The sequence below is a fragment of the Aspergillus pseudodeflectus genome (assembly GCF_044049435.1).
Source record: "Aspergillus pseudodeflectus strain CBS 756.74 chromosome Unknown BJX68scaffold_33, whole genome shotgun sequence".
Lineage (NCBI taxonomy): Eukaryota > Fungi > Ascomycota > Eurotiomycetes > Eurotiales > Aspergillaceae > Aspergillus > Aspergillus pseudodeflectus.
The window spans coordinates 47,547-70,344 of record NW_027263809.1 but is presented as its reverse complement, the minus strand read 5'-3'; the positions used below and the strand labels follow the sequence as shown (position 1 = coordinate 70,344).

The 22,798-nt window shown below is 50.5% G+C and overlaps 9 protein-coding genes across 9 annotated transcripts; 5 read left to right on the top strand and 4 right to left on the bottom strand.

The window, feature by feature from the left end:
- Positions 1 to 186: 186 nt before the first annotated feature.
- BJX68DRAFT_240991 (ATP-dependent RNA helicase SUB2) lies at positions 187 to 2,905 on the bottom strand. The gene is made up of 5 exons (XM_071040771.1): positions 2,310 to 2,905; positions 1,304 to 1,714; positions 888 to 1,248; positions 575 to 832; positions 187 to 516 (listed from the first exon to the last, which is right to left on the bottom strand). The coding sequence occupies exons 1-5, from the start codon at positions 2,560 to 2,562 to the stop codon at positions 471 to 473; spliced, it is 1,329 nt and encodes a 442-aa protein (XP_070897045.1). The 5' UTR covers positions 2,563 to 2,905; the 3' UTR covers positions 187 to 470.
- A 58-nt stretch (positions 2,906 to 2,963) lies between these two features.
- On the top strand, positions 2,964 to 3,809 carry BJX68DRAFT_125897 (ribonuclease P Rpr2/Rpp21/SNM1 subunit). The gene has a single exon (XM_071036197.1). It carries the CDS (start codon positions 3,006 to 3,008, stop codon positions 3,531 to 3,533), a length of 528 nt encoding a protein of 175 aa, XP_070897044.1. The 5' UTR covers positions 2,964 to 3,005; the 3' UTR covers positions 3,534 to 3,809.
- An 888-nt stretch (positions 3,810 to 4,697) lies between these two features.
- Positions 4,698 to 5,827, bottom strand: BJX68DRAFT_125914 (uncharacterized protein). Its single transcript, XM_071036199.1, has 2 exons — positions 5,259 to 5,827; positions 4,698 to 5,101 (listed from the first exon to the last, which is right to left on the bottom strand). The coding sequence occupies exons 1-2, from the start codon at positions 5,529 to 5,531 to the stop codon at positions 4,871 to 4,873; spliced, it is 504 nt and encodes a 167-aa protein (XP_070897043.1). The 5' UTR covers positions 5,532 to 5,827; the 3' UTR covers positions 4,698 to 4,870.
- A 911-nt stretch (positions 5,828 to 6,738) lies between these two features.
- BJX68DRAFT_125912 (WW domain binding protein 11) lies at positions 6,739 to 8,079 on the top strand. Its single transcript, XM_071036198.1, has one exon. The coding sequence runs from the start codon at positions 7,156 to 7,158 to the stop codon at positions 7,987 to 7,989; it is 834 nt and encodes a 277-aa protein (XP_070897042.1). The 5' UTR covers positions 6,739 to 7,155; the 3' UTR covers positions 7,990 to 8,079.
- Positions 8,080 to 9,032: 953 nt separating this feature from the next.
- On the bottom strand, positions 9,033 to 12,027 carry nimA (serine/threonine protein kinase nimA). The gene is made up of 3 exons (XM_071036196.1): positions 11,869 to 12,027; positions 11,753 to 11,805; positions 9,033 to 11,697 (listed from the first exon to the last, which is right to left on the bottom strand). Exons 1-3 carry the CDS (start codon positions 11,918 to 11,920, stop codon positions 9,676 to 9,678), a joined length of 2,127 nt encoding a protein of 708 aa, XP_070897041.1. The 5' UTR covers positions 11,921 to 12,027; the 3' UTR covers positions 9,033 to 9,675.
- A 444-nt stretch (positions 12,028 to 12,471) lies between these two features.
- Positions 12,472 to 14,791, top strand: BJX68DRAFT_125833 (ankyrin repeat and BTB/POZ domain protein). The gene is made up of 3 exons (XM_071036195.1): positions 12,472 to 12,807; positions 12,883 to 12,968; positions 13,043 to 14,791. The coding sequence occupies exons 1-3, from the start codon at positions 12,574 to 12,576 to the stop codon at positions 14,625 to 14,627; spliced, it is 1,905 nt and encodes a 634-aa protein (XP_070897040.1). The 5' UTR covers positions 12,472 to 12,573; the 3' UTR covers positions 14,628 to 14,791.
- Positions 14,792 to 17,375: 2,584 nt separating this feature from the next.
- On the top strand, positions 17,376 to 17,892 carry BJX68DRAFT_268704 (uncharacterized protein; the record flags this gene model as incomplete). Its single annotated transcript, XM_071046161.1, has 2 exons — positions 17,376 to 17,467; positions 17,535 to 17,892. The coding sequence occupies 2 exons, from the start codon at positions 17,376 to 17,378 to the stop codon at positions 17,890 to 17,892; spliced, it is 450 nt and encodes a 149-aa protein (XP_070897039.1).
- Positions 17,893 to 20,634: 2,742 nt separating this feature from the next.
- BJX68DRAFT_240979 (uncharacterized protein) lies at positions 20,635 to 21,241 on the bottom strand. The gene has a single exon (XM_071040770.1). It carries the CDS (start codon positions 21,053 to 21,055, stop codon positions 20,747 to 20,749), a length of 309 nt encoding a protein of 102 aa, XP_070897038.1. The 5' UTR covers positions 21,056 to 21,241; the 3' UTR covers positions 20,635 to 20,746.
- BJX68DRAFT_125801 (uncharacterized protein) lies at positions 21,083 to 21,630 on the top strand. Its single transcript, XM_071036194.1, has one exon. The coding sequence runs from the start codon at positions 21,212 to 21,214 to the stop codon at positions 21,569 to 21,571; it is 360 nt and encodes a 119-aa protein (XP_070897037.1). The 5' UTR covers positions 21,083 to 21,211; the 3' UTR covers positions 21,572 to 21,630.
- The last annotated feature ends 1,168 nt before the right edge of the window (positions 21,631 to 22,798 follow it).

Genomic DNA, 22,798 nt, shown 5'->3' with positions numbered 1-22,798 from the left:
TATGAATACTGTAAGATGAAATACAATACCATGGGTTACTCAGGCTGGAGACTTATATGTGTTGATGTATTGGGTGCACTTAGGGCTAACATATATTTGCTTCTGCACACATGTTGGCATGCCTGTATTACGTTGGAAAAGCAAACTGTCATCTACGAAGTGAATGCTTCAGCTCACACATGTGAATAAACTCAGTAAGATTTCAATTGAATTGAAACATGCCTAGATAATCTTGTAAGTACATTTTGATTCGTCCCGCGTCAGATGGCCCTTCCCAGCACATCCAAGCATGACAATATTACATCCGAAACCATCGCGCCAAAAGCAAAAGTAGAGTCAAAGTTACGAGATAGATGATAATGGTTTAGAAAGCGACCGGGAATAGAGGAAAGGAAGAGTGTCGTTTACTGATGAGTGATGTAATTTGCTCGAGTAACGCGACAGTGAAGGTAGATAGTCGTGATAAGCGTCTATGCCATGTAGGTGCTGGAGTCGACGCCGTTCTCAGGGTATTCCCTAAACGAGGGTTGTTAGCTTACCAAGATGGATTTTAACGTGGTGTGAGGTAACTTACGGAAGGGCAACCTCGAACCGCTTCTCGATGTCCTTGAGCACCTGCTCGTCTTCAGGGCTGCTGACAAAGGAGATGGACAGACCCTTGGTACCGAAACGACCGGCACGACCGACACGGTGCAGGTAGGAATCAGCGTCTGCGGGTAGATCGTAGTTGATAGCAAGGTTGATACGCTCGATATCAATACCACGTCCGAAAACGTCGGTGGCGACACAGATACGCTTGTTGAACTCCTTGAACTCCTTATAACGTTTGATACTATAATGGCTTATCAGCATGCGCATTCTCAGAGTATGGTACGGGGTTGTCTTACCGCTCCTCCTGGCTGACACCGGAGTGGACAGCGATACTGGGGAAGTTGCACTCGCGCAGCAGCTTGTCCAGCTCATTGGCACGAATTGTGCTCTTGACGAAGATAATGACCTGATTGAACTCAAGGCTGTCGAGGAGCTCATTCAGCTTTCGGTTCTTCTCAGCTTCACTGAGCTTGATGTAGTACTGCTGCAGACCGTGCAGGGTGAGCTTCGTGTCATCGTCGACGTAAACTTCCAGCGGGTTCCTCATGAACTTCTTGCAAATGGGTCGAACTTCCTGAGAGAGAGTAGCGCTGAACATCATGACCTGCTTGTCGGCGGGTGTGGCACGGAAAATCTCCTGAACGTCACGGCGCATGTCTAAAAAGAACGAGTAAGTATTGCCCGCAAACATCGAAAAGCCACAAAGACATACCAATCTGATCCAGCATCTTGTCACACTCGTCAAGAACAAAAGCCTTGACGTTGCGCAGAGAAAGTTTCTTGTCACGGACAAGGGCGTTGAGTCGACCGGGCGTACCAACAATGATGTTGGGGAAAGTATCCTTGTTCGACAAAAGCTCAATATCCTTCTGGATAGGAGTTCCTCCGTAGAAGACAGCAGTCTTCACGTCGGGTAGGTACTTGCTGAATCGAGCATATTCGTTCTTGATCTGATAAGCCAACTCGCGCGTGTGGCACATAACCAAAACAGAGCACTCCCCGGGAACAGGCTCCAGTTGGTGAAGAGTTGTAAGGACGAATACGGCCGTCTTTCCAAGACCAGACTTGGCCTGGCAAAGAACATCAACGTTCAGAATGGCGGTCGGAATACAGACTTGCTGGACTGTGATGAGGCGAACGGTATGTTAGACTTGTGTTCGATCCATGAAACTCAAAGTGAAAAGGCATCCGCGTTCCAAGGTCCGTCCATCCCCCGAGTGATCGACTACGCAAAAACAAAAGGTGTCGGGCCCCTGTTCTTCGTCTCAAAAATCGGGAAGTGCAAGCCATAAGCATGCGAGAGCAAAAAAAGAACCAACTGCTGGGAGGGGGTAGAGTCAAGTCCACAATCTCCCAGTGGTTGCACGAAGACGGTTTCCGTTCAGAGCCTGTGGCAAGACGCCCCGTATCTTCGAATGCGCAAAGGTTCGCCCAGAATAGCTCAGCGCAAGATTCTTGAAAACTAAAACTCGGCCAAGACCGGCGATTTCACCATGTGTCACTGAAGCAGAGCAACAGCTGGATGCAATAGGAGCACTTTCCGCGCGGCGCAAGTTGTCTCAGGACGTTTCAAAAACAACCCTTCATGGCGCACAGAGACCCGAGAAAAACAGATGGCAGGAAGCGACTATAGTTTTTCCTTTCCCGAGGAGATGGACGGACGTTGAAACATGGAGCTATGGAGGAAGGCTATTGGGAAAGAATATGTGATGACTAACCCTCCGAAGGATGTTCGAAACCGCAATCGGTGATAGCGCGTAAAAGTTCGCCCTTGAGCAGGAAGTCGCGGAAACCGGTCGAATGAATACCGACATAACTTCCCTTCTTGTCGGGACGGCCACCAGTTACCGTCAAATCGCCCTCTTTCTTAGCCTGGGCTCCATTGGCGGCAGGAGCGGCAGTAGTGGCTGCGGCGTCAGTGGTCTGAAGCTCCTCATCGGAGTAGTCAATGAGATCCTCCTCGTGAGACATGTTGAAATGTAGTGGCGATAGAGTGTAAGATCGAAAGCGAAAGGGAAGGTCTGATTACGCCGGCGCGTTTGTAGCTGGGGAAATCGGAATTTGGGATAGCAGAAATTGCAGAAGTCGAAGGCGAGATATCGCGATCGAGTTGAGGAGTTGAAAGACAAACAGCCGCTTTTATGGTGGCTGCGAGATGAATTGAGGCGGGTGAATGGCTGATGATGAAAGAGAATGAGATAGATGGGAGGTGAAGCGCGAGGGATGAAGGAAAGAAAGCAGGTTGATCTGTTCACGTGACCCATATTAGTCATTCAAGTGCCGCCCACGCCGGTGGCTGCCTGCCGCTTTGGGCTAGCTCCGACTTGTGGGCCACCTCAGAGCTTCGACGGATTTTGCAGTTTCATCCCGCAGTTTCCCAGTGAACAGATGACATCGCCATCCACCCTCTTACAATGGCGAAATTGAAGGGAGGAAAGGGCATGAGCGGTGGGGTCAACAGCCACGTTCGCGCGCGGATAAACTTCCTCTATAATGCAGCAACGCTCCTACAGACGGCGAGTCGAAAGTCCGAAGCTGTCCAACACACTGTCAAGCCAGTGGAGGACGAAGTGATGACAGGTTTAACACTCGGTGAAGCACACGCCAACGGTGATATCTCTCGCGATCCTGCAGACCGCGTCCCCGCGCTTGCTCGGACATACATTTCTCAGATGCGTGGGGTATCTTTGAAATCGCAACTCCGACTGCCAATCGAACAGAAAAGATCGTTCTGCAAGCGTTGCGATATCTTGTTGATCGCCGGGAATAATTGTACCGAAGAAATCAGAAACCCGAGTCGGGGGTCTAGGAAGCCATGGGCTGAGGTACGAGTTGTGCGCTGCACCACCTGTGGAACAGAGAAACGGTTCCCTCGGACAGACCGGCGTGGCAGGAAGCTTTCGGCGCGTCGAAAACCACAGACAGCAACCGCCCAACCCTGACTTAACGAAACCGACGTGATATATCATTGCCCGTTTTCTCTTCGACCACACTAAACGTTTGGTGTAAAACCGCTCCTGCGTGATCGAATCCTGCACCATGCGCACTCTTAGATGGGCGTCCTCTTGCCCTCACCGAGAAGTCGATACAGAAGGGGTATCATCACCTAATCTAGACATGAAGGTCAAACTACCTGCAGTCCAGAGGCTAGTTGATAGGCTGCTCGGAGACAGATTGAACAAAACCGTGCGTGACGATCATGCTAGGGAAACCCAAAGTGCTATTGATCACCCCACCGTCAGTCCGTGTCAGGATTGAGTGCCTGCAGAGGCCCTGCGCTGTACGATTGGAGAATGTTCACCACGTAATGCCAAGATCATCGTTCAGGAACAGCAAGTGACTGGCTATTCCAACTCAAGGCGTAAGGTGTCCAATATAACTTGGACGGAATCGGTATCATACTCCGAATGGCATTCAGTATACATAGGCTGGTCCCCTGTGTTCAGTCACAAAGGTACCTGCGTCTGACATATCAGGCTTGCTCTAGCCGATATCATTGAAATGGTTCGCGGTCGTATGTATAAATCCACAGTGGTGATTTCCAACAGAAGCAGCATAATAATGAGCTAACATGGAATCGTGACACATTGAACACAACATTACCAGGACAGATGCAATAGCAAAAGAACTCCTGAGCTTCCCTCGCCGAGGAATTAAACTCCGACGCTAGAGACATGATAAAACTTGCTTCCCCGTAAACATTCGTTTCAAGGTTGGTTTGCAACAACCAAAGGTGCCGTGAGGCAGGTATCCAATCTTTAAAAGAGTAATCCTCCCCCCATTTGCAAGCGAAGACGGCGAAAGACAAAGACAAAATAAAACAAAATAGCCACGTCGGTCGACCGCTTAGATAGGAACTGGGCAGAGGCATGGCGGCGTTATCTTGAGCAACAGCGTCCGTGAGGACAAATACAGTATATGGGTGCGTGCGCATGGCTTCGTAGGAGAAAGCTTCTCTTTCTTTTTCTCATACTCTGTCGTGACCGTCGTTGGATTGGCAGTCGTGCCAATCATTCTTCGTGTTCGTGTACAGGAATTAGGAGCTTCGTCCGGCGGGATTAATGAAAAATCGTCGTGGTAATTATGCGTCTGTCGAATAGATGGTGCGGATTCGGAAACAAAGCGCCACCAGGGCTAATGTTTGGGCCGCATTCTTCGTGAGTAAGTCATAAAGAAATGAATAAGGATGGAATGTGTGAAGGAGTTGGGGTATGGGTATAGTTCGCTACTTGGCATAGAAGAAAGCCCGACGGCCAAAAAAAGAGTTATACGCTGCATATCACCGTCGTCGGCGTGCGGCTTGATCAAGACGTTGATCCAGGCCTTCTATCCGGCCACGGTATGCCCTGACAATTTCTCTTATGTGTCCGATTTTGGCAAGTTCGTCCTCCAATTCATCAATTGATGTCAATATTGAACGGGTGCGGGCGATTTCTGCGTCCGCGTTGTGGATAACATTCCCTGCGCGGTCATAACTATTTTGAATGGAGAGTTGCATTTGCGCCTCCAACTAAAATACGTTAGTACAAGACCGCTGTTTGCTTTGCGCATGTACATGGCATAGAAACCTGGCTTGACACATCGCCTCAACCAGTAGCTGGGTAAGAATGGGGCGCAAATCAAACGGTATGGAGAGAAAAGAAGCGAATCTAGAGAAGCTCACATACGTATTCAAGGCGACTCTGGATCTGCTGCTGCAATCCGTCTAGCTGATGCGAAAGTGCCCGAAGGCTCATCGGGTCCAGCAGCAAACGACCATGGCTGCTGGCGGCACTAGCAGCGCGCGAGCTAGAGTTGCTAGTGCGCCCAGTACCTCTGCCCCTAGATACCCCATTGCCAGTATGACCACCTTGGAGTGCAAGCTGCTGCTGCTGTCGGAGAATCTGAATCTCGGAGGACGTGAGGCCAAGCGAGGTGTCGGGAATCGAGGCGACGGACATTTGGTCCGCGCAGAGACATGCTCCAACCGCGACAAGAGTCTAGGAAGCGCCAGCCGATCTCAATGCGAAAAGGTGGAACGGACCGAAGTTCATGATGCTAAAGACCAAGCAAGGAAGGGGGGGTGCAGGCTGGAGTTGAGGGCGGAAAGGCGGAGTAGAAGAGGAGGGAAGGGGAGAAGGGGGTAGAGCCAGAGAAGTGGCACGAGGACAAGGTGACCCCCAAGTAGACACGCGGGTTATCTTCTCAAAAAACGGAAGAATGATCCCCTGCCGTGTTTAATATGACATTCTCGGAAACAAGAAGGGGGAGCTGGCGCTGGAGAGGGGATGGGATGATGAGGAAACAAACGGATTGGATCGTCGGCGGTAAGGAAAATGGGGAAAAATAATATCTACTAGTAGATAATATCGCAGACGACGACTCCTCCTTGCGGTTCAGTCAATCGGATGTTACACTGACGGAGAATCAGTCACGATTAACCCCCTACAGCAGAATGAGGAGGGTAGCGAATTAATGGCACAATTAAGTGAGGCGGCTCAGGGATGGAGAGACCGAAAGCAGGGACGGCGGAGGGGAAGGGGAACGAGCGGAATCACAAGAAAAAGAAAGGAAAGGACTTGGAGACGTTGATGAGATGCAGGACAAGAGACTGGAGACTCCAGAGTAATCGAGAGGATTGTATGGTAGATCGTCCAGAGGTACCTCGATGATGAATGCACATCGTCTCTTCGCGTGAGTCCTGCGCGAGCACTATACGATGAGGCTCAGTTACCAACCAACGGAATGGCATGTCTTCAATCTCCAGTCCCTGACAAGCTCGCAATAGCCATGACGAATGATCTCCCCATCAGCTCCTCGTCTTCCTTAGGCTGTACCCCATAGTATCTCGAGTGATGTATCGCGTGGGCCACCGCCTTCCGTTCTCCTTCGGGTCGGCCAGATCCATCCATGACTGTTCTCCTCATTTGCTCCAGCTCTCGACAATTGCTTCTCCCGCCATCCAATCTCCATAATTTACCTCACAGCCCGATCTCCTCCGCCTTTCGAAATTCCCTCCAATCGTCTCAGATTCCGAAAGCCTGGGTTTGCCGCTCTTGACGCTCTTCCAGCCGCTTTCTGCCCAGGTGCCGATATCTCTCGCGTATCTCCAGACACCAAAACCAGCGACCTAAAGCTCCCGCTGCCCAACCTGTGAGGCTAAAGCCCTGCATCATTGCCCTATATTATTCTATTGGGTCTCAGACGGTCCCACGCTCAAAGAGCAACGATTCGACTTGCTCAATTATTTCGTCTACCTGCAGCTTACCTCTGCCCTCAGCCTGTGAGCGTTCCCCAATCTTCCCAAGCCTGCCTAGTTTGCTGCGGGTGTCTATGCTCCCCCGCTATCCCTATTAGATAGATCCTCTTTTTTTTTCTTGTTTCTCAAGATGGAGGTACTTGACTGACGCCATTTCTGCCCGTTCAACAGGATATCGTCGAATAGTCAATGAATGTCCGACTAGGGTAACCGAACCGCTCCAATCCTTTCTAGCTGAACTTTGTTATCGTTATCCCTCCAATTCTGTGTCGGTTCGCCTGGACCAATTGAATCTTAGAACTTCAAAAGGAAGAGGAACGAACATAATGCCTCGCGACAAGGAGCGTTCGGTCAACCCTGCCATGGCGCAGCGGAAGCTGGAGAAGCAGAAGAATCTCAAAAAAGGCAAGGCTGAGGCGCTAGCCCGCCGGAACGAAAAATTGGCCCGTCGCAATCCAGAGCGCATCCAGCGGCAAATCAACGACCTGAAGGAAATGGAGCAGTCAGGACAGGGCATGCGACCACGTGAGAAAGAGCTCTTAGAAGCTCTAGAACGGGATTTGCGGGCCGTGCTGAAAGCCCGAGAAGCATTGGGCGATAAGGCACCCAAATTTGCGAGCTCGCAACATAGGCGGGGGGATGATTACACGCGGGACAGTGGGGTACTGGGGAAGCGGAGGCGAGAGGGCCACGGACGGCTCGGAGAGCAAGATAGCGATAGCAGCGAGACCGATGAGGAAGTGCGGAGGATACCCATGCCGCGAGATACGCCTCCACCTATCCCGCGCGAGTACCAGAGGAGGAACGAGGCAAAGAGAGGCAGCGAGGGCCGGGGCCCGCATTCCCTTCCGACGAAGCCTCCGGTGACAGAATCGAGGACAGTCTACGAAGCGAAACCAGAGATCCGTGATCTACGACAAGAAGCCGTGAACAAATTCATCCCAGCTGCAGTCAGAATGAAGCAAGAGTCAATACGAGGCCAAGGGAAGCTGTTAGAACCAGACGAGCTGGACCGTCTTGAAAAAGCCGGGTATAATGCCGGCCCTGCGAAGGCGGAAACAACCGCTGAAGACCAGGAAAGACTCCTCGATGAAGAGCGACGGTTCAACCAAGAACTACGGTCTGTGCAGATCGAGGACGTCGAAGATGAGGAAGCATGATTGATATCCATACAAACTGCACTCTAGTAGATGCAAAAAAGACACTTACGCCATGATTCATATTCAACCATCCTAACGCAGTACACCCCGAACGTAGGTAGAAGTGTGATGACACCCACAGGGCCTGTGATAACCCCCGGCTGAAAGCATAATCAAGAGCCCAGGCCGCATCAATCCATGGTGAGGTTGTGATACTCGCCTCCACCATTCCCCGGCCTCCGATCCGACCCTGCCTGTCTGCTTCATCATGTGCTGATGCTCAACCTCATCGAGCGACATGGGAGGTGAATATGGTCCCTGTCAGTCAGTCAACCAGCGTTCGCCCCAGAGGGCCCTCATTTGCCCTCTCACGCTGGGAATCTCACCCAGAACCTCACCCATTCGCACATTCACTGCCAGGATACGCGGGCCTCTCCGACTCCCGGGGCTAGAACCCAACCCTACTAGTACTTTTGCATATCTCTATTCTCGACATCAACAAAATGGGTCTCCGTAGCCTCTTGCCTGAAGTACTGCGCGGTACCTGACTCCTATCTATAAACAACACGAGCTCTAGCCCTGTACCTTCAACCTTAAGCATCAATACAACACAACATGTTTCAGATACAGTTACACCGGGGAATAACAAGGTCACTACACCATGCTGCGTAATCTCAGATAAAACAAACTGAGAAAAGAAAATCGGATGATGGTGACGCTGTGGTTGGCTTACGAGTACTCATATATACGTTCGAGCCTGTTTCACATGCAACGCTGTGCTCAAGTTTCGAGTCCGAGTCCGGTCGTACCTTGCGAGGTGGGGTAGATATCATCGATGGTCATCTAGGGGACAACTCTACATGATCCCGTCTTAAGACCCCTCTTGGTATCATTCTTGATTCTTGACTACGCTCTTCGGAGCCCACGTGTCTTTATGCGAGTATGGACCCTCAGGTCTAGAGTAACTTGCACTTAGAAGACAGGTGGTAGTAACGGCTCGAGGGAATCATCTATCCAAACTGAAATTCAGGATGTAAGAGTACAGATGCACAAACATACATCGATTCCTTGTGAAACAACTCCGTTAATCCAAGCTCCATTGTATGAACGCCACCCACTAAGATACCAAGAGATATAGGGAAAAAAAAGAAAAGAAAAGAGCCGGGGAATGTACAATCCAAGAGAGTGAACGCGTCTGTCAGCCTTTCGGAGAAAGAAGCACAGTCAACTAAGTTCAAGTCTTCTGGAAGTCTGTGCAACCACCTCGACGAAATGGCTAATCTAGACTCAAGGACAAGTGCAGGTAGCTGTACAGTATTGGCAAGAGGGGGTCATCACTGCATTAAACAAAGGAAAGTCTGGTAAATGTATCGCAGGGTAAGTGAGTCAGAATCTTGACAAAGGTGCAGTAGCGCAGGGAAATGCATCATTGCTCCATGTCTTGCATGGTCTTCGCTCTCAGAATGTATACCACCCAACCATAACTCCAAGAAATGTTGTAATTATTAAGGGGCGAGATTGGAACGTCAAGCATCGGCCAATCAAATGCCCAAGAAGTAATGCAGATGCCTTTCGCGGATCAACCGCCGAAAGGAGAATATTGCAATGGCCGCATTGCCGGAGGCTGCAGTTATTGCAGGGCTATGGATCCTCCTGAACTAGGGTATAGTGAATGAATCCCGCACAAGAAGCAACACGACCCCATGTTTACCTCAGATTACGGATCACTTTTCGCCCTCGTGCCAAAAATGGACTCGGCATCTCATCTCTTTCTGGATCCCAAACCGCGGGTGGATCACGGTCAGAAGACTTCAAGGGAACGGAGCAAGCCGCGGAACGAGTGTCACTGGCACAGCGCTTGACTTCATCGATGGGACGACCACCAGCACGTGCTTGTGCAAGCTCAACTAGCGTTCTCCCCCCCATGTTCCGCTGCATTACGGCTTTGAACATTTCTTCGCCGCCGCCGCCGTTCGACTTTGATGAGGCTGACTTAGCGGCGCTCTTGCGAGTCGGCGATCCTGCATCAGCAGCAAGATTGGCCGAGGATGGGATCTTAGACAGACGCCGATGAGGGGACCTTGACTTTGATTCCCTGGGGTGGCTATCAGGTTGACCGGATCCCGAAATCTGGGGAAGCCTAGAAGAGTTGGCCGGGAAGATGGGTGGCTGGGTGCTTAGTTTTTGCATTAATGCAGCCGTGTTCTGCCGGAGCAAAGGACGAGAAGGAGCCTTGAAAGGATCAGGCCTAACCTTTGGGCGAGTGGGCGAAGGAAGTTCTGGTGTGTCATCCTCATCATCCGAGTATGCCATAGAGGAGGGCTCCCATTTCGGTCGCTGCCTTTCACCTTCGGCAAAGATATTCTTGCCTGAATAAGTTGTTGATGTGCGACGGGGCGACAAGGAAAGGGAGGCTATGGACATCGGGGATGGCTCTGCCATTTGTATATCCATAGGGGAGTCAACCACGGTCTTGGAGCGACTGAACGGAGTGCGTGTCTCCTTCTTCGGCGGCCGGGTTCCCCTACTCGAAGGCGACTCAAGTGACAGCTGGCTGATGTCCGTGCTCGACGGATAGTCTGTGTCCTCGCTGTTGCTGGAAGAAGTTTGCGAACCGTGTCCGCTAGAATGGAGGCTGGCATCTTCACGGAAGTGCGCACTTCGCCTTTGCTTCTCGACCTCAACGGAGACTCGCTCCTGAACCTCGCATTCAAACCTTTTCCGGAGCTTGTCGAGCTCGCTTTGAACTTGGCGATCGATCTCCAGCCTTGCTTTCACTTCCCACTCTCGCCGAACAGTATTCTCGATATCAGTCCGGATTTGCTGCTTCTCCTTTTCCAGTTTAGTGAAAGCTAGTTCCACTTCCTTCACCTTCTGCATGGTGGCTTCCTCTCGCTTTCGGATGGACTTCGAGAGGTTTCCAAGTTCCACCTCCTTCCGCATTATCCGGATGACAGGGGAGTTGATTAGAGAAGCAGTGTCTGGGCGGTGGTCGGGATTGACACGCAGGCAGCTGGCAATCACATTCTTCAGTTCCGATGAGTAGAAGTCGGGAAGCGGAGCAAATTTTCCTTCGCGGATCTTTTGGACGAGCTGAATATGTGTCCGAGCGTTGAAAGGCGGCTCTCGTTGACAGAGCTCGTACATGATGCAGCCAACTGCCCAAATATCGGAACGTAACGTATACTTTTCAGCCGCACATATCTCTGGAGACATGTAAAAGGGCGTTCCAACGTATGTGGAGGCGAAGTCGTGGGAATTCATAAGTTTCGACAAACCAAAATCACCCAACTTGACGGTGTTGTCTGTGCCAAGAAAGATGTTTTCCGGTTTCAAATCGCGATGCAGAATAGTCATTGGGGCCTGCTTTCCTTTGAGGCCAGAAGGCTTGGACGCAGGGCCCAGCAAGTTTGAACCTACTTCTGCTGGATCCGTACCATAATGGCAGCGATATAGGGCGGTCACAAGCTGCGAGAGAATGCGCCAGACAAAATCCTCCTCCGCATATTTGTTCGTTCGCTTTAGATTTTTGATGACCATGCTTAGGTCTCCCCCGCCGCAGTACTCCATGTATAAATACAAGTCCTGACTCGCTTTAAGGTGCTCTCGGTGGTAATAGGCGACGATGTTCGGGTGTCGAAGGGAGCTCAAAATGTTGAATTCGGCGGTCAATTGTTCCCTCTCCTTCTGGGACATTTTGATGTAATTAATCTCTTTGCGACATAGTATCTACAAAGATCACCGTAAGCATCTTTGGATTATATGGGGTTCTTCTTTGACTTACGAAGCCGTCGTTTTTCCGCTTCACTTTGCGAATGATGCCAAAGGAGCCGCAGCCTGGTAGCTACCTGTTAGTATAGTAGGCAACAGAGGCAAGAGCAGACAGAATCGAGCACCTACCAATCTTCTCGAGTACTTCATACTTGTCTGCCTCCGCCAATGCGATGGCCATTGTGACTGCTGGGGAAGTCGAGCGCTGATGTGTAGGATATAGGTGGTCGGTAAGAAGAAAGGTAGAGAGGACTGGGTAAGGAGAGCCCTAGCTCATTGACGAGTTGCCCAGTGCGGTGGTATCTGCTTGGTTAGTAGTCGAGGATGCCGAATTGGAGCATGGAGAAAGTTGAAGCTTTGAAGAAGTTGGTATGTCACGGGCATGGAAGTACTGAATGTTTAGAGCCACTGCTGTTGCTGAGCAACCGTCGGGAGGACTGAGTCTTATCTGCATAAAGAAAGCGGTGGGTGCGTCGGAAAGCGGTGGATACTCAATAGTAGCCACTCCTCGAGGGTTCCCGCTCTTCCAACTCTCTCCTTGCGAAGTACAGAATACAGCCCTGTATCCCCAACACCTGTCGGAACTTAGATCATGCAATTCACGGTCGATAGCCTCTACGCGATCATGATATCTGAGCTATCGAAGTCTCACTCGCCAAGCGCGAGCATTCAATCACAATCGAAAACCCACTCTTCGGTCGGCCAAAGCCAACATGGGCACACGTGACGCGACTTATCGATAAGCATGGCATCATTGGCAAGCAATATCCGGTCCCGCATTTCTTCTTATCCCCGAGAGCCCCTCCGCCACCGGAGACAACGCAACTTTTCACAATGGAAGATAGGACTGTTCTGCGCAAAGATCAATTAGAGATCAGCTTGCACAATGAGCAGAAGCTAATCAAGGAGGGCACTATCCTTGACGATAACCCTCTTGACTTGAGCGAGCCGTTTCGGGAACTATGTGAAGCTTGTCGTAAGGGGGATCTTAAGGTTTGTCAAGAGAAGATCACCGAGGGAGTCAATGTTAATGCACGGGATCCTTACGATTATACCCCTTTAATCCTGGTGAGTGATTTCTTTTGCCTTTGGTCGCTATCTTGCCTAAACCTGAGCGAATTAGTAACCATGGCGACTGTTTAGGCGAGTCTCTGCGGTCATTACGAAGTCGCCCAGCTACTCCTTGAATCTGGGGCTTTATGTGAGAGAGACACCTTTCAAGGAGAAAGGTACGCGCAAGATTTTCCCGGGTTTCTTAGTAAAGATTGCCCACGCCGTTGCTGACAATAGTGCTTCTCAATAGGTGCCTATACAATGCTTTGAATGACCGTATACGAAATCTGCTTCTTGAATATGATTACTCTAAATCGACTGATCCGCTCCAGCCTCTTGCTGCTCATGTTGCATCACTCATGGTGCGCGAAGAACCCAAGACATTTGACATAGATGTTGCTGCTGGCAACGAGGTTTTGCGTCTACACAAGTTTATCCTCGCTGCTCGATCGCCCTATTTCCGTCAAAAGCTGAAGTCTGCCCCGGAGACCACGGCATGGAAGCTCCCAAGTACCATACCACCGCAGGCTTTTGGGACGGCGATCAAGTACTTGTACCTGGGAGAGCCTCCTCGAGACTTGAGGAGTGGGCCGGGAACAGGATTTACAGAGTCAGAAGTCTTTGCCGGCATTGACAAAATCGCCAACTACTTGGAAATCAGCACCCTTGTGGACAGCATAATCGATAGCGGTGATAGAAGGCTTGCCCGGCAAAGAAGAACGATCGAAATTACGAGAGGACGAGACCAACTAGAGGAATGGTTTCGAGAGAATGTTCTTCAGAATAAATTAGTGGTCGATACAGAAAAGGTCGATGACATCCAATGGGATCACAATAATCCCATATTTGCGGATGTTCTATTACGAGCCGACGAACTTCCCGAGGACGAGAACCTGCAATCGACTGAGAATTCCGGTACTACCGGCCTCCCTCTTGGCCCCATTGGATCTTCTGGAGATGTGCAATCGCCTCGAAAGTCGACAATCTTCCCCTGCCACAGGGCGATGCTGCTACGGTCCGAATTCTTCCAGACTATGTTCAATTCCTCTTTTCGCGAAGCTCAGATTAAAGAACATCTACATATCATCCCATTGGACTGCTCCCCAGACGTGCTAGAAATTATTCTCACATTCCTCTACACTGAGCGAGCTGATTTCTCTCTTGACATTGCAGTCGACGTGCTGTTTGCGGCGGACATGCTTTTCATCGAGAAGCTCAAGACAAAGGCGGCAGTTGTGATCAGCACCCTAGGCAGTGGCAACATGTCACAAGCGGAAGCCGCGAAGACTAGAGGTGAGGAGGAAGACGACATAGACATTTACGGCATCATTCGTGCTGCGTGGATGACCCGTGTTCAGCGACTGGAGCAATTTGCTGCTCGTTATTTGGCTTATCGTCTTGAGGCACATATAGATTCTCCTGAATTCGCGGAGCTGATCGAAGAGTCAGCACTCCGTATCCAAGGACGACAGGAAACTGATTCCATTGAGTTGCTGGACGATATAAGATTTTACCTCAATGAACGGTTCAGGCTCAGGTTTGATGACGCGGGCATAGAAGAGATGATGGAGGAAACTATACAACAACCCGTGGATGTTGAGGCCAACAACGAAGGACTTGAGAAAGTTATCAGTGGCGTCAACGCGATTGACCTTGTTACGAATAGCGACACTGTGCCTGAACCCATTGTTACCAATGGGGAGGATCGCCTGCCCATCATCCGAACTTTGGATGGGGAAATCGCTGGCGATGAATTCACCAAAGACGCAATCAACTACCAGATTTTGATGGAAAAGCTGGACCAGATTCTGGAAAGCCTGAACTTAGACGCATAAACTATTTGGAGTTCAGAACCTTGCCTTTAGCGTTCGAAGAGTCGATGATTGACGACCTACAGAACCTAACACACCATATATACATCCGCGAGGACTCCGCCGAAGACAAAACCATATAGCAAACAATAGATGCTCGATCTACACCATATATGCATACGCAAGAATACATTCTCTGAACTTTCTGGCTCCTGGGTAGAAACAGTCCCCTACGGTTATACACTCGCTCCGCTCCAAGTTCCATTCAAACCCAATTCTACATTGTGACAGGGTCTTCTCACCATTTTGCTTACTTCAGACCGACTCGATGGCAGTGACTTTCAAATGGAATGCAAGTTCATCGTATGAAAGTTGGCCGCAGAGGAGAAGTCGAGCAGCATCATGTAGATTTCCACAGGCAAACAGCATGTGAATTCGGTACAATCTCGTGACAAAGACGAATCGATGTTGAGTACGACACCTCTCTATACAGCAAAAACTTGCGATGCTAATGACAAGGACTTGATACGCTTTCCCAACAGTCTTGCGTTCGGTCAGAGCAAACATCGAAAGCACGCGCCCCGGCCCGCAGAGTCAGTGCGATACTTTGGGGCTGCTAGCGCACGCTCTCTTGTTTATCATTCGAGCATCATCTGCACCTTCAAAACAGAGAAACTCAAACAATGTCAAGGTTTGACAGAACGGAGTCCGAACCCGTAATATTTTCGTCGCTGATTCTTCTGACCGTCAGCGCCTTGCACCTGGGACTGAAAATGCCGCAGTGAGAGATGAGGATAATTCATGCCCATGCCGGAATTTGTGATAGCAAGTGAGGGCCTGCATATGGTGCTGGCAATCCCAGCTCTAGGATTATTTCCTCTCATCTCCCATAACGACCTCAGGCTGCTTGACGAATGATGAAAGCAGATTGCCTTATGCGAGGTGCGCAAGCCAGCAGACAACAGAGTCGAGACAATCTGATAGACCATCTTCTAGTCTCGAGGGCTGATCATGCTGCAATGTTTCCACCTTACAAATTGAGATTTACCTTTCCCTGGTGTCGGGCGTGGGATGGCAAAAGGCTCTTTGAAGGCTAGGCGCCAGGTGGTCTGAACAGCCAACCAAAATCCATCGCTCAGAGATCAATGCAGCGAGGAGGAGCCACCCAGGAGGATCTGTACAGATTTTGGTGTCAGGGTAGTATTCACTCAACCTGAGGCGATGAGGCACAGGGTGACTGGAGACTCAGAGTGGGAAAGTGGGCGAAGGGAACCTAATCATGCAGGATTGAAAATCAAAGCGTCAAAATGCTGGCGATCATGAAGGCTGATTGGTGACCTGGCCCCTTCTTTTTTTTCTCCTGCTGCTTTCTGGCTGGCACGTTGAATCGGGCATTTCCGTGGCGGATCGCCCACGAAACGCATGGTCAATCTGCTGTCGGGATTTTTACTTGCCAATCAATGGGCGTGAGGGGCCGAATCATGGTCAATGTTGGGCGTCGACGGTGGCCACCGCAACTTCGCAACTTGCATGGGGCTCGACCATTAACCATCGTTCCTTTCAACTCTGTTCCCAGAGTGTGCTTGCCAGGACACACCATAAGTTTTTGACTTTGCGCATTTCACATCTTCAATCCTGAACCGGTTTGAGTCGGCGACTCACGGATGCTCAGTTGCTGGTACCCCACTGATTTTCTCCAAGAAGGCAGATCGACATAGCCATGGACTCCTTTGGATGTGCGGGGGTGGGTGACTGATTGGTGCAATAATTTGCGAGTTCGAAACCGTTAAGCCATATGGCGATGACTCAGATATGAGGTATGATTTCATGCCTGTACTTTTGCTGAAGCCTACGGAGTACAGGACATTTGGGCGCGATGACAAGAATTCCTGGTTCTGCGTCCCCTGACGAGTCGCCTCATCATCCTTTTGGCGAAAGCTGACGCCATATTGAGAATCATGGCGGGGTGAAAAATCAGATGAGGGGCAAATTGAGACTGCGCCTTCATTCTCCAGCAGACAACGTTTGAGTCCTTGTTTGACCTCTCAGTCTTGCGCGGTAAACTAACTTGATATGGCGGTAGTCTGACTGCATGGTAAATCATGCGGCCAGGCGCTGGCTAACATGCACCGCAGGATTCCTGACGCCTTATCGCATAGGAACGTGCGAGACTCACAAGCAGTGGACGACCCTCCGCGAGTCCAAAATTGCTGCATTCTGTATTCAAGGTGGACCGGTGCTGGCTCATTTCGTCTCTGTCGACATCGATACCCCAGGGAATTGAAGACAAATTCTGGTCCTCGACATTTGAGAACCATATCCAATAAGACAGACTACTATAGCTGAGAGGCCCACTCTCTCGGCGGAACTGGGATTCTCAGACCAGGTGACGCAAAATGAATGCGGGCATTTGAAGCCGTTCGACTCTCCCAAGTGTCTGGTAATCTATTCCCGATGCTTTCTCTAACGCTCGCCTCCATCCCTAGGGCCAACCCCTGCCAGTGTCATCCTGGGGAAATTCCTAGCCGATACACATGGGTGATCTACGGTGATACAACGGATCGATGTATGACCACACCACGCAGGATCCTTCTGGACAAGGTGCATCCCACCCAAAACACGCTCCGTTCCTTAAGGAGATAATTGTATGAAGATCAAGAACCCGAGTCGCAAAATCGGCGTTCAAAACTTGAGAGATACGGAGTATTATGTCGCTCCAGAAGACGGGAGATTGGTGTTTTCCAGATTTACGTTGACCAACCATAGGCAATCATGGCAACAAAAACGGTATTTCCCGCCTTTCCCTCACCGGGAGCAGACGACATCGCTGGACAAGTGGTTACGTTGGACCACTGGAGCGCCAAGTGATTGACCGTTGCTGTTGGAAGGTCTCCTGTATTATTCTCTAACTCTGCTTACCGCGTGGGCAAGGGTCTGGAGTCGCACGCCAGACTTGCTGCACTCCCCCGAAGAATGCGACACCAGCCCACATCCGCCGGATATGACCGCACTTATTCGAGCTAAAAACGAAGGTTTCATCGGGTTTGTATATCTTGACCAGGGTGATCAGCACATTTTTGAAGGAGAGCAAGTCTGCCGCTACATCATAAGCTCTATGTCCTCAGTCCCATCCAACGTGGACCTTCCTGGTGATGTGCCTTGCGTACAAACCCAACCAGCACTTCAACTCGTCCTTCAAGCCTCATCTCATGATCTCATGCAGAAAAACCAACACAGTCGCTCGAGGACACTAGGAGACGCGCTTGGACGAACACGAGCACAAACATAGATCTCCATGTCTTTCAGAGAATCGGCCAAGCCACACAAGGCACGACACATTTATTCGATAGCGAATTCGGCGTACCCGTCTCGAAGCAATGCAAGTGCGGCGCGATGCGCTGCACAACACCGTGTCACAAGGCAGAATCATTCTGGCACAAAATCCCCTTGAGTTCCTCATGCAAAGTTAATGGAAAGGATGGCGCTAGGGTGGATAGAAGGCTGAAACCACCAGTCAGTCACCTTCTCTTGATGCAGGCCCCATCACATCTTACAGATGGCCCATGCTCATCCTCCTGAGAACAGCTGAGCGGCAAGTTCTTCGGCTAACGGACTGCTGGAGGGACTCGGACCCTTTCCTTTTCCTGAAGCTAAGCTTCTCCGTTTCGTGTGGCTGGCACTGGCTATGAGTTGAATGGACTCGAAAAGCACTGCTTCCCTCCGTCCGAAAGGGTGTGGGAGGAACAGGATACTACAACATACGTAAGAGGCGGGCCACTACATGATATGATGGTCTTGCTGGCCACTTTCTCGAGATTCATTTATCCAAAGCCATTATTCTGTGCTCAGGAGCTCTTTGCACCCAAAGAAGCAGAATAATGCCAACTCGACTGTTCACACTTTACCCGATTAACAGGGTGGAATATGGATCCTCGCCGACACCAAGCGAAATGGAGAGCGGCAGGATGATGGACAGTTCTAATTTGGCGCGTAAGTCCCCGTTGTCGATCTCTCTGGAACAACTTCGGTCGAAACGTCGCCCGGCTTAATAATGTGCCCTTGCGGCCTTCTCATTTGCGGAGGGACCGCATCAACCTCGGCCTGACCCATGGAAATGTGACCCAGGTCCCACGACAGAGAGCATCCACTAAGCTAGTTCTGGTAAGGCCCCGTCTGCCACGCCAGAGATCATGTTCTTTTTTGATTTCTGGTTCACTTGTGATTGTCGTTGGAGTCAGCCGGATGAGGCTAGCCTATGCGAGATTGTCTTACCTCGATTCAGGCTCATTCAGCTGAGTTGCACAGGTCTCGCTCTGCTGGGTGAGCATCGTACACATTTCCCTTTTGGCCCTGGAGATACGCTTCTTTGATTGAAGGCTCTCCATGACGATACTTCTTCCACGTGATTCCTCATAGGTAAGGGGGTGCAACCCAAATATGCGACTTGAAACCTCGAAACAACATTTTTGCAGGACGCTGCATTCAGCCGGCCAGAAGCTATGGCCAGAAGATGTTCAATCCGCCCCAAAACCTCATGGCAACTTAGTAATCTGCCATGCGCCACGCCACTTGCTGACTGAAGCCTGACTGACCGACCGATGGGGGCAAGGAGCCACTCAACTAAACCGAGAGAGGTAAGAAACTCAGAAAGACGTTGCAGGCTTGCGACGTGAGTGGGAAAGGAGCCAAGACTCAAGAAAGTGGAATGCGGATCCACTGTCCCACGCTGTTTTCGCTTGATATTTCCGAATCCACGCGAGTTATCCAGGGATTGTCGCTACTTGTGGGTAATCAAAATAATCACCACTGCACATAGGTATTCCGTATGCATGCATGAATGGCTGATTGAATAATAACTCTCCTTCTTTGTTGGCGAGGATCTGAGATCTGATTCGTCGGCTAAAAGGAGATCGCCTTGCTTACCTGGTAAAACCATGGGGCAGACGCACAGGTGTGACGTTGAATTCAAGTCTCAGCCTGGGCCGGGGCTTGACCTTGTGGCCGCGTACGGAGTACAGAATTTCCGTTCCATGACAGGGTTGTCTGATATTTCCATTTATCCTTTCCCAAGAACTCGTTAAGCCAAGCTGGCTGAAAGAGTGAGGCGGAATTCCCTCCGCAGCAAGAATAGGAGCGGCTTTGATTGCCCATCTGCCTCAATGATCGCAGCCAGGTGATCAGGTGATCCAAGGTCTTGCAATCTCTTACACCACCGTTCCCCTCTGAAGCTGTACATACTCCGTACAATTGCCAGTGTGGTTGTAAGGCCCCACAGGCCCCATATCCTTTGACGTATCGAACTGCTGTACTCCGTATTTTGGTCTAATTCTTCCCACCTACTCCTCCAGCTTCAAGCTGGGGTCTTGGAGTGAATGCAGAGTTTCTTTGTTGCAGAAGAGGGCATGCCTCGCGGACTCTCGGCTAGAGCCGTCTGATTTAGACATTCCTGTGGAATTAGCCGGGTAGTTGTGCTTTACTCCGGAGTAGACCCGAACGAGGGATGTGTGTGCGAAATGATATATTTTCGCGTGCCACTATCACAGCTTGGCATTGACGTTGAGTACGTCGTGCTCCATACGGGGTAATATGATGCTCTTTTAGAGGACGAATCCAGGCGCGACATGAGACTGAAGTCGCCGACTCAATTTGCAAGGTACTAGCGGGCAAATGGCCACATTGTCGGGTCCGACGACGGCAAGAAATCCGACTGCCAGCATTCTTCATCAATCAATAGTGGTCCCGACATGACTCGAATAAGGTTTAACTGTCTGAACGCGAAGGATTCGCATATATTAATATTAATCGATTATCAAGACATCTTGCGATGATGGTCCGATGATATGATCCCTTGAAGGACTCGGCCTTGGTTTGCGTATGCGGGTTCACTCATTGCGGGATCCATCTTCAAGAATGAGGGCTTATCGATTCAAGCAAGAACTCCGAAATCCGAGACAAGCTGACCCTGTCTAGGGGTGTGATAGTTTGTTTTTCTCTTGGCTTGAGCCTTGGGTATGTGATCAAGTGATGCGATCCGAGACGGCGATGGAGAGCTGCGACAGAGTTGCCACGCGATGCAATGGATGTCAGTTACTTGGTTAGGCTTTGGAGCGTTGCGACTCATGAACTGATCGACCGTATTGAAATTACGATACGGACTGATCCAACCTCAGCTTGTGAGAACACGGAAAAGTCAAGAAGCCTTGAAAGTCAGATTGTGGCTTGGCGTCCCGGTGAGAAAAGAATCTGGGACCGGAGCTGTGGAAGGCTTGGTGAAGCGCACTTAGGCACTGATAAGCAAGGATTGCGCATTTTCGGCGGAGATTTCTCTCCCCCCCTTGTCCTCTATTGAAACCCTCAACCCTGCTCCAAGCCAAGATTTGTTCTTCGAGAAGAAGAGCTGAAGGTACATACCACTGTCCAAAAGGCAATAATACTAGCGTGCAGTAGTGCATCGGCTTTGGTGCCAACTCGGGAAGGGCCGAAGGATGCTTCGACGGACGCGAGAATCCGCCACGTGAAATCACCAGGGTCCAGACTCCAGTCTGTGCGCTAAGGAAGTTAAGGAGCGCTACCTAGGGGGCTGCGCTAGTCCTCAAGCGTGAGAGATCATGGCGCATGCTCCAGCAGTTCGACGCTGCGGACGCGTGGTTGGTGGGCTCGCTGGGTGTTTCAGGGGCAGAACGTTGGAACTCAATAGGCGAGGGCTAGACTTCATCCGGTTGGTCGCTTTTCCGACACACTCCGGTCTCCCGGTTTTCAGTTGGATCGCTCTCTCATGTTGGCTCCCCCTGGCTGCCTGGCTGCCTGGCTTTTGCTCCCCACGAACCCACCCGACTCGACCAGATTCCCGGCATTCCGAGACTTCAGCTCTCCTGGAGCTTCGTGATGACGATCGACAAACGTGGCTCTTGTTGGAGTTTGTTCAAACTTCAGACAGCTCGGCTTGGTTGGATTGTTTCAGGTTTTGAATCGGCGACTTCGAAAGTCGAGTTGATTCTCGAGTCTCGACTCTGAAGACCTTATGATCATCATCAATCCGTGATGCTTCAGGCGATCAAGAACTCCGTACTTGTGATTGACATATGTCAAGGCATCATCACGTCGGTTGAGTCTTGACATAGCCCGCTAATGAGTATATTCGAAATGAATTCTCCCAGGACCAAATAATGTGTTGTATGATCATAACGCAACGTATGGAGTATAATCTCAACAGTGCACGTTAGTACTCCGTACTGCTCTAAGATAGATACTCCGATTATCAGAGCTTTGACTGGTGTACCACCATCCTGCAGAACAAGGGCATGGTGATCCCCACCGCATCGCCGCCTCCTGTCTCTCCATGTGTTTGTCACTTGAACGAATTCAGTCTCTGTGTAACATAGGATACAGAGAATACGAGGTAATACGCGGCGCAGCACTCTGTCCGATACACGCGAAGCAGAGAAATGTGATTGGACCTGCAGCAAAAATAGGGAGGCGGGAGACGTCGATCCCGTATTACGGTCGCGCGTGGCAGGAGATGCGATGATCTTCATCCATCACGCGTGGCCGCACAGGCTAACTTGTCACCTGATCAACTCCTGAAACGTAGCCTGGTTGGAGGAAGAACCTGTTGTTTCCTGTTCATCCACGTCCGTCATACTATCTCACCGCACGCCTGTCTCAATCCACAGCATAAGCGACGAATAAAACAATCGGGATGGTTGTTTTTTGTTGCGCTGTCTGAGATCTCCCACACTGAAAGAATACTTGGGTGGTGCAAGGCTTATCCTGTTAGGGAGCTTCGAAGCGAGAAACTGCTCGGGTTCAGTCATGAGATCGATCTTGCGTTGTCCGATCCATGCAGCACTTTTCTTTTTCTATATACGTTTCCGAGACTTCAGTCGTTAGTCGTATGAGTCCCGACTTTCAAGCTTAAAGGACGCTGAAGAAAGATAAGGCCAAGTCCAAGAGAGGAACTCCCGCCGTGGGGGAAGACGCAGGCCGTTGCAGCGCTCTGACCTTAATGACGCCAACTATACGCGGTAATGTCGACACCCGCCGATAGTCTCGGACGTATTGTGATAGATTAATATGCCCGATTATCGATCTGTCAATCGTCGTTGGATAAGGCTTCTAGGTCCGCCAGGGGAGATTCCGTTGGAGCCTTCAGGAGCTGGAGGAGTAAGGGCGATTACCCGCCCACTAAGCGAGTT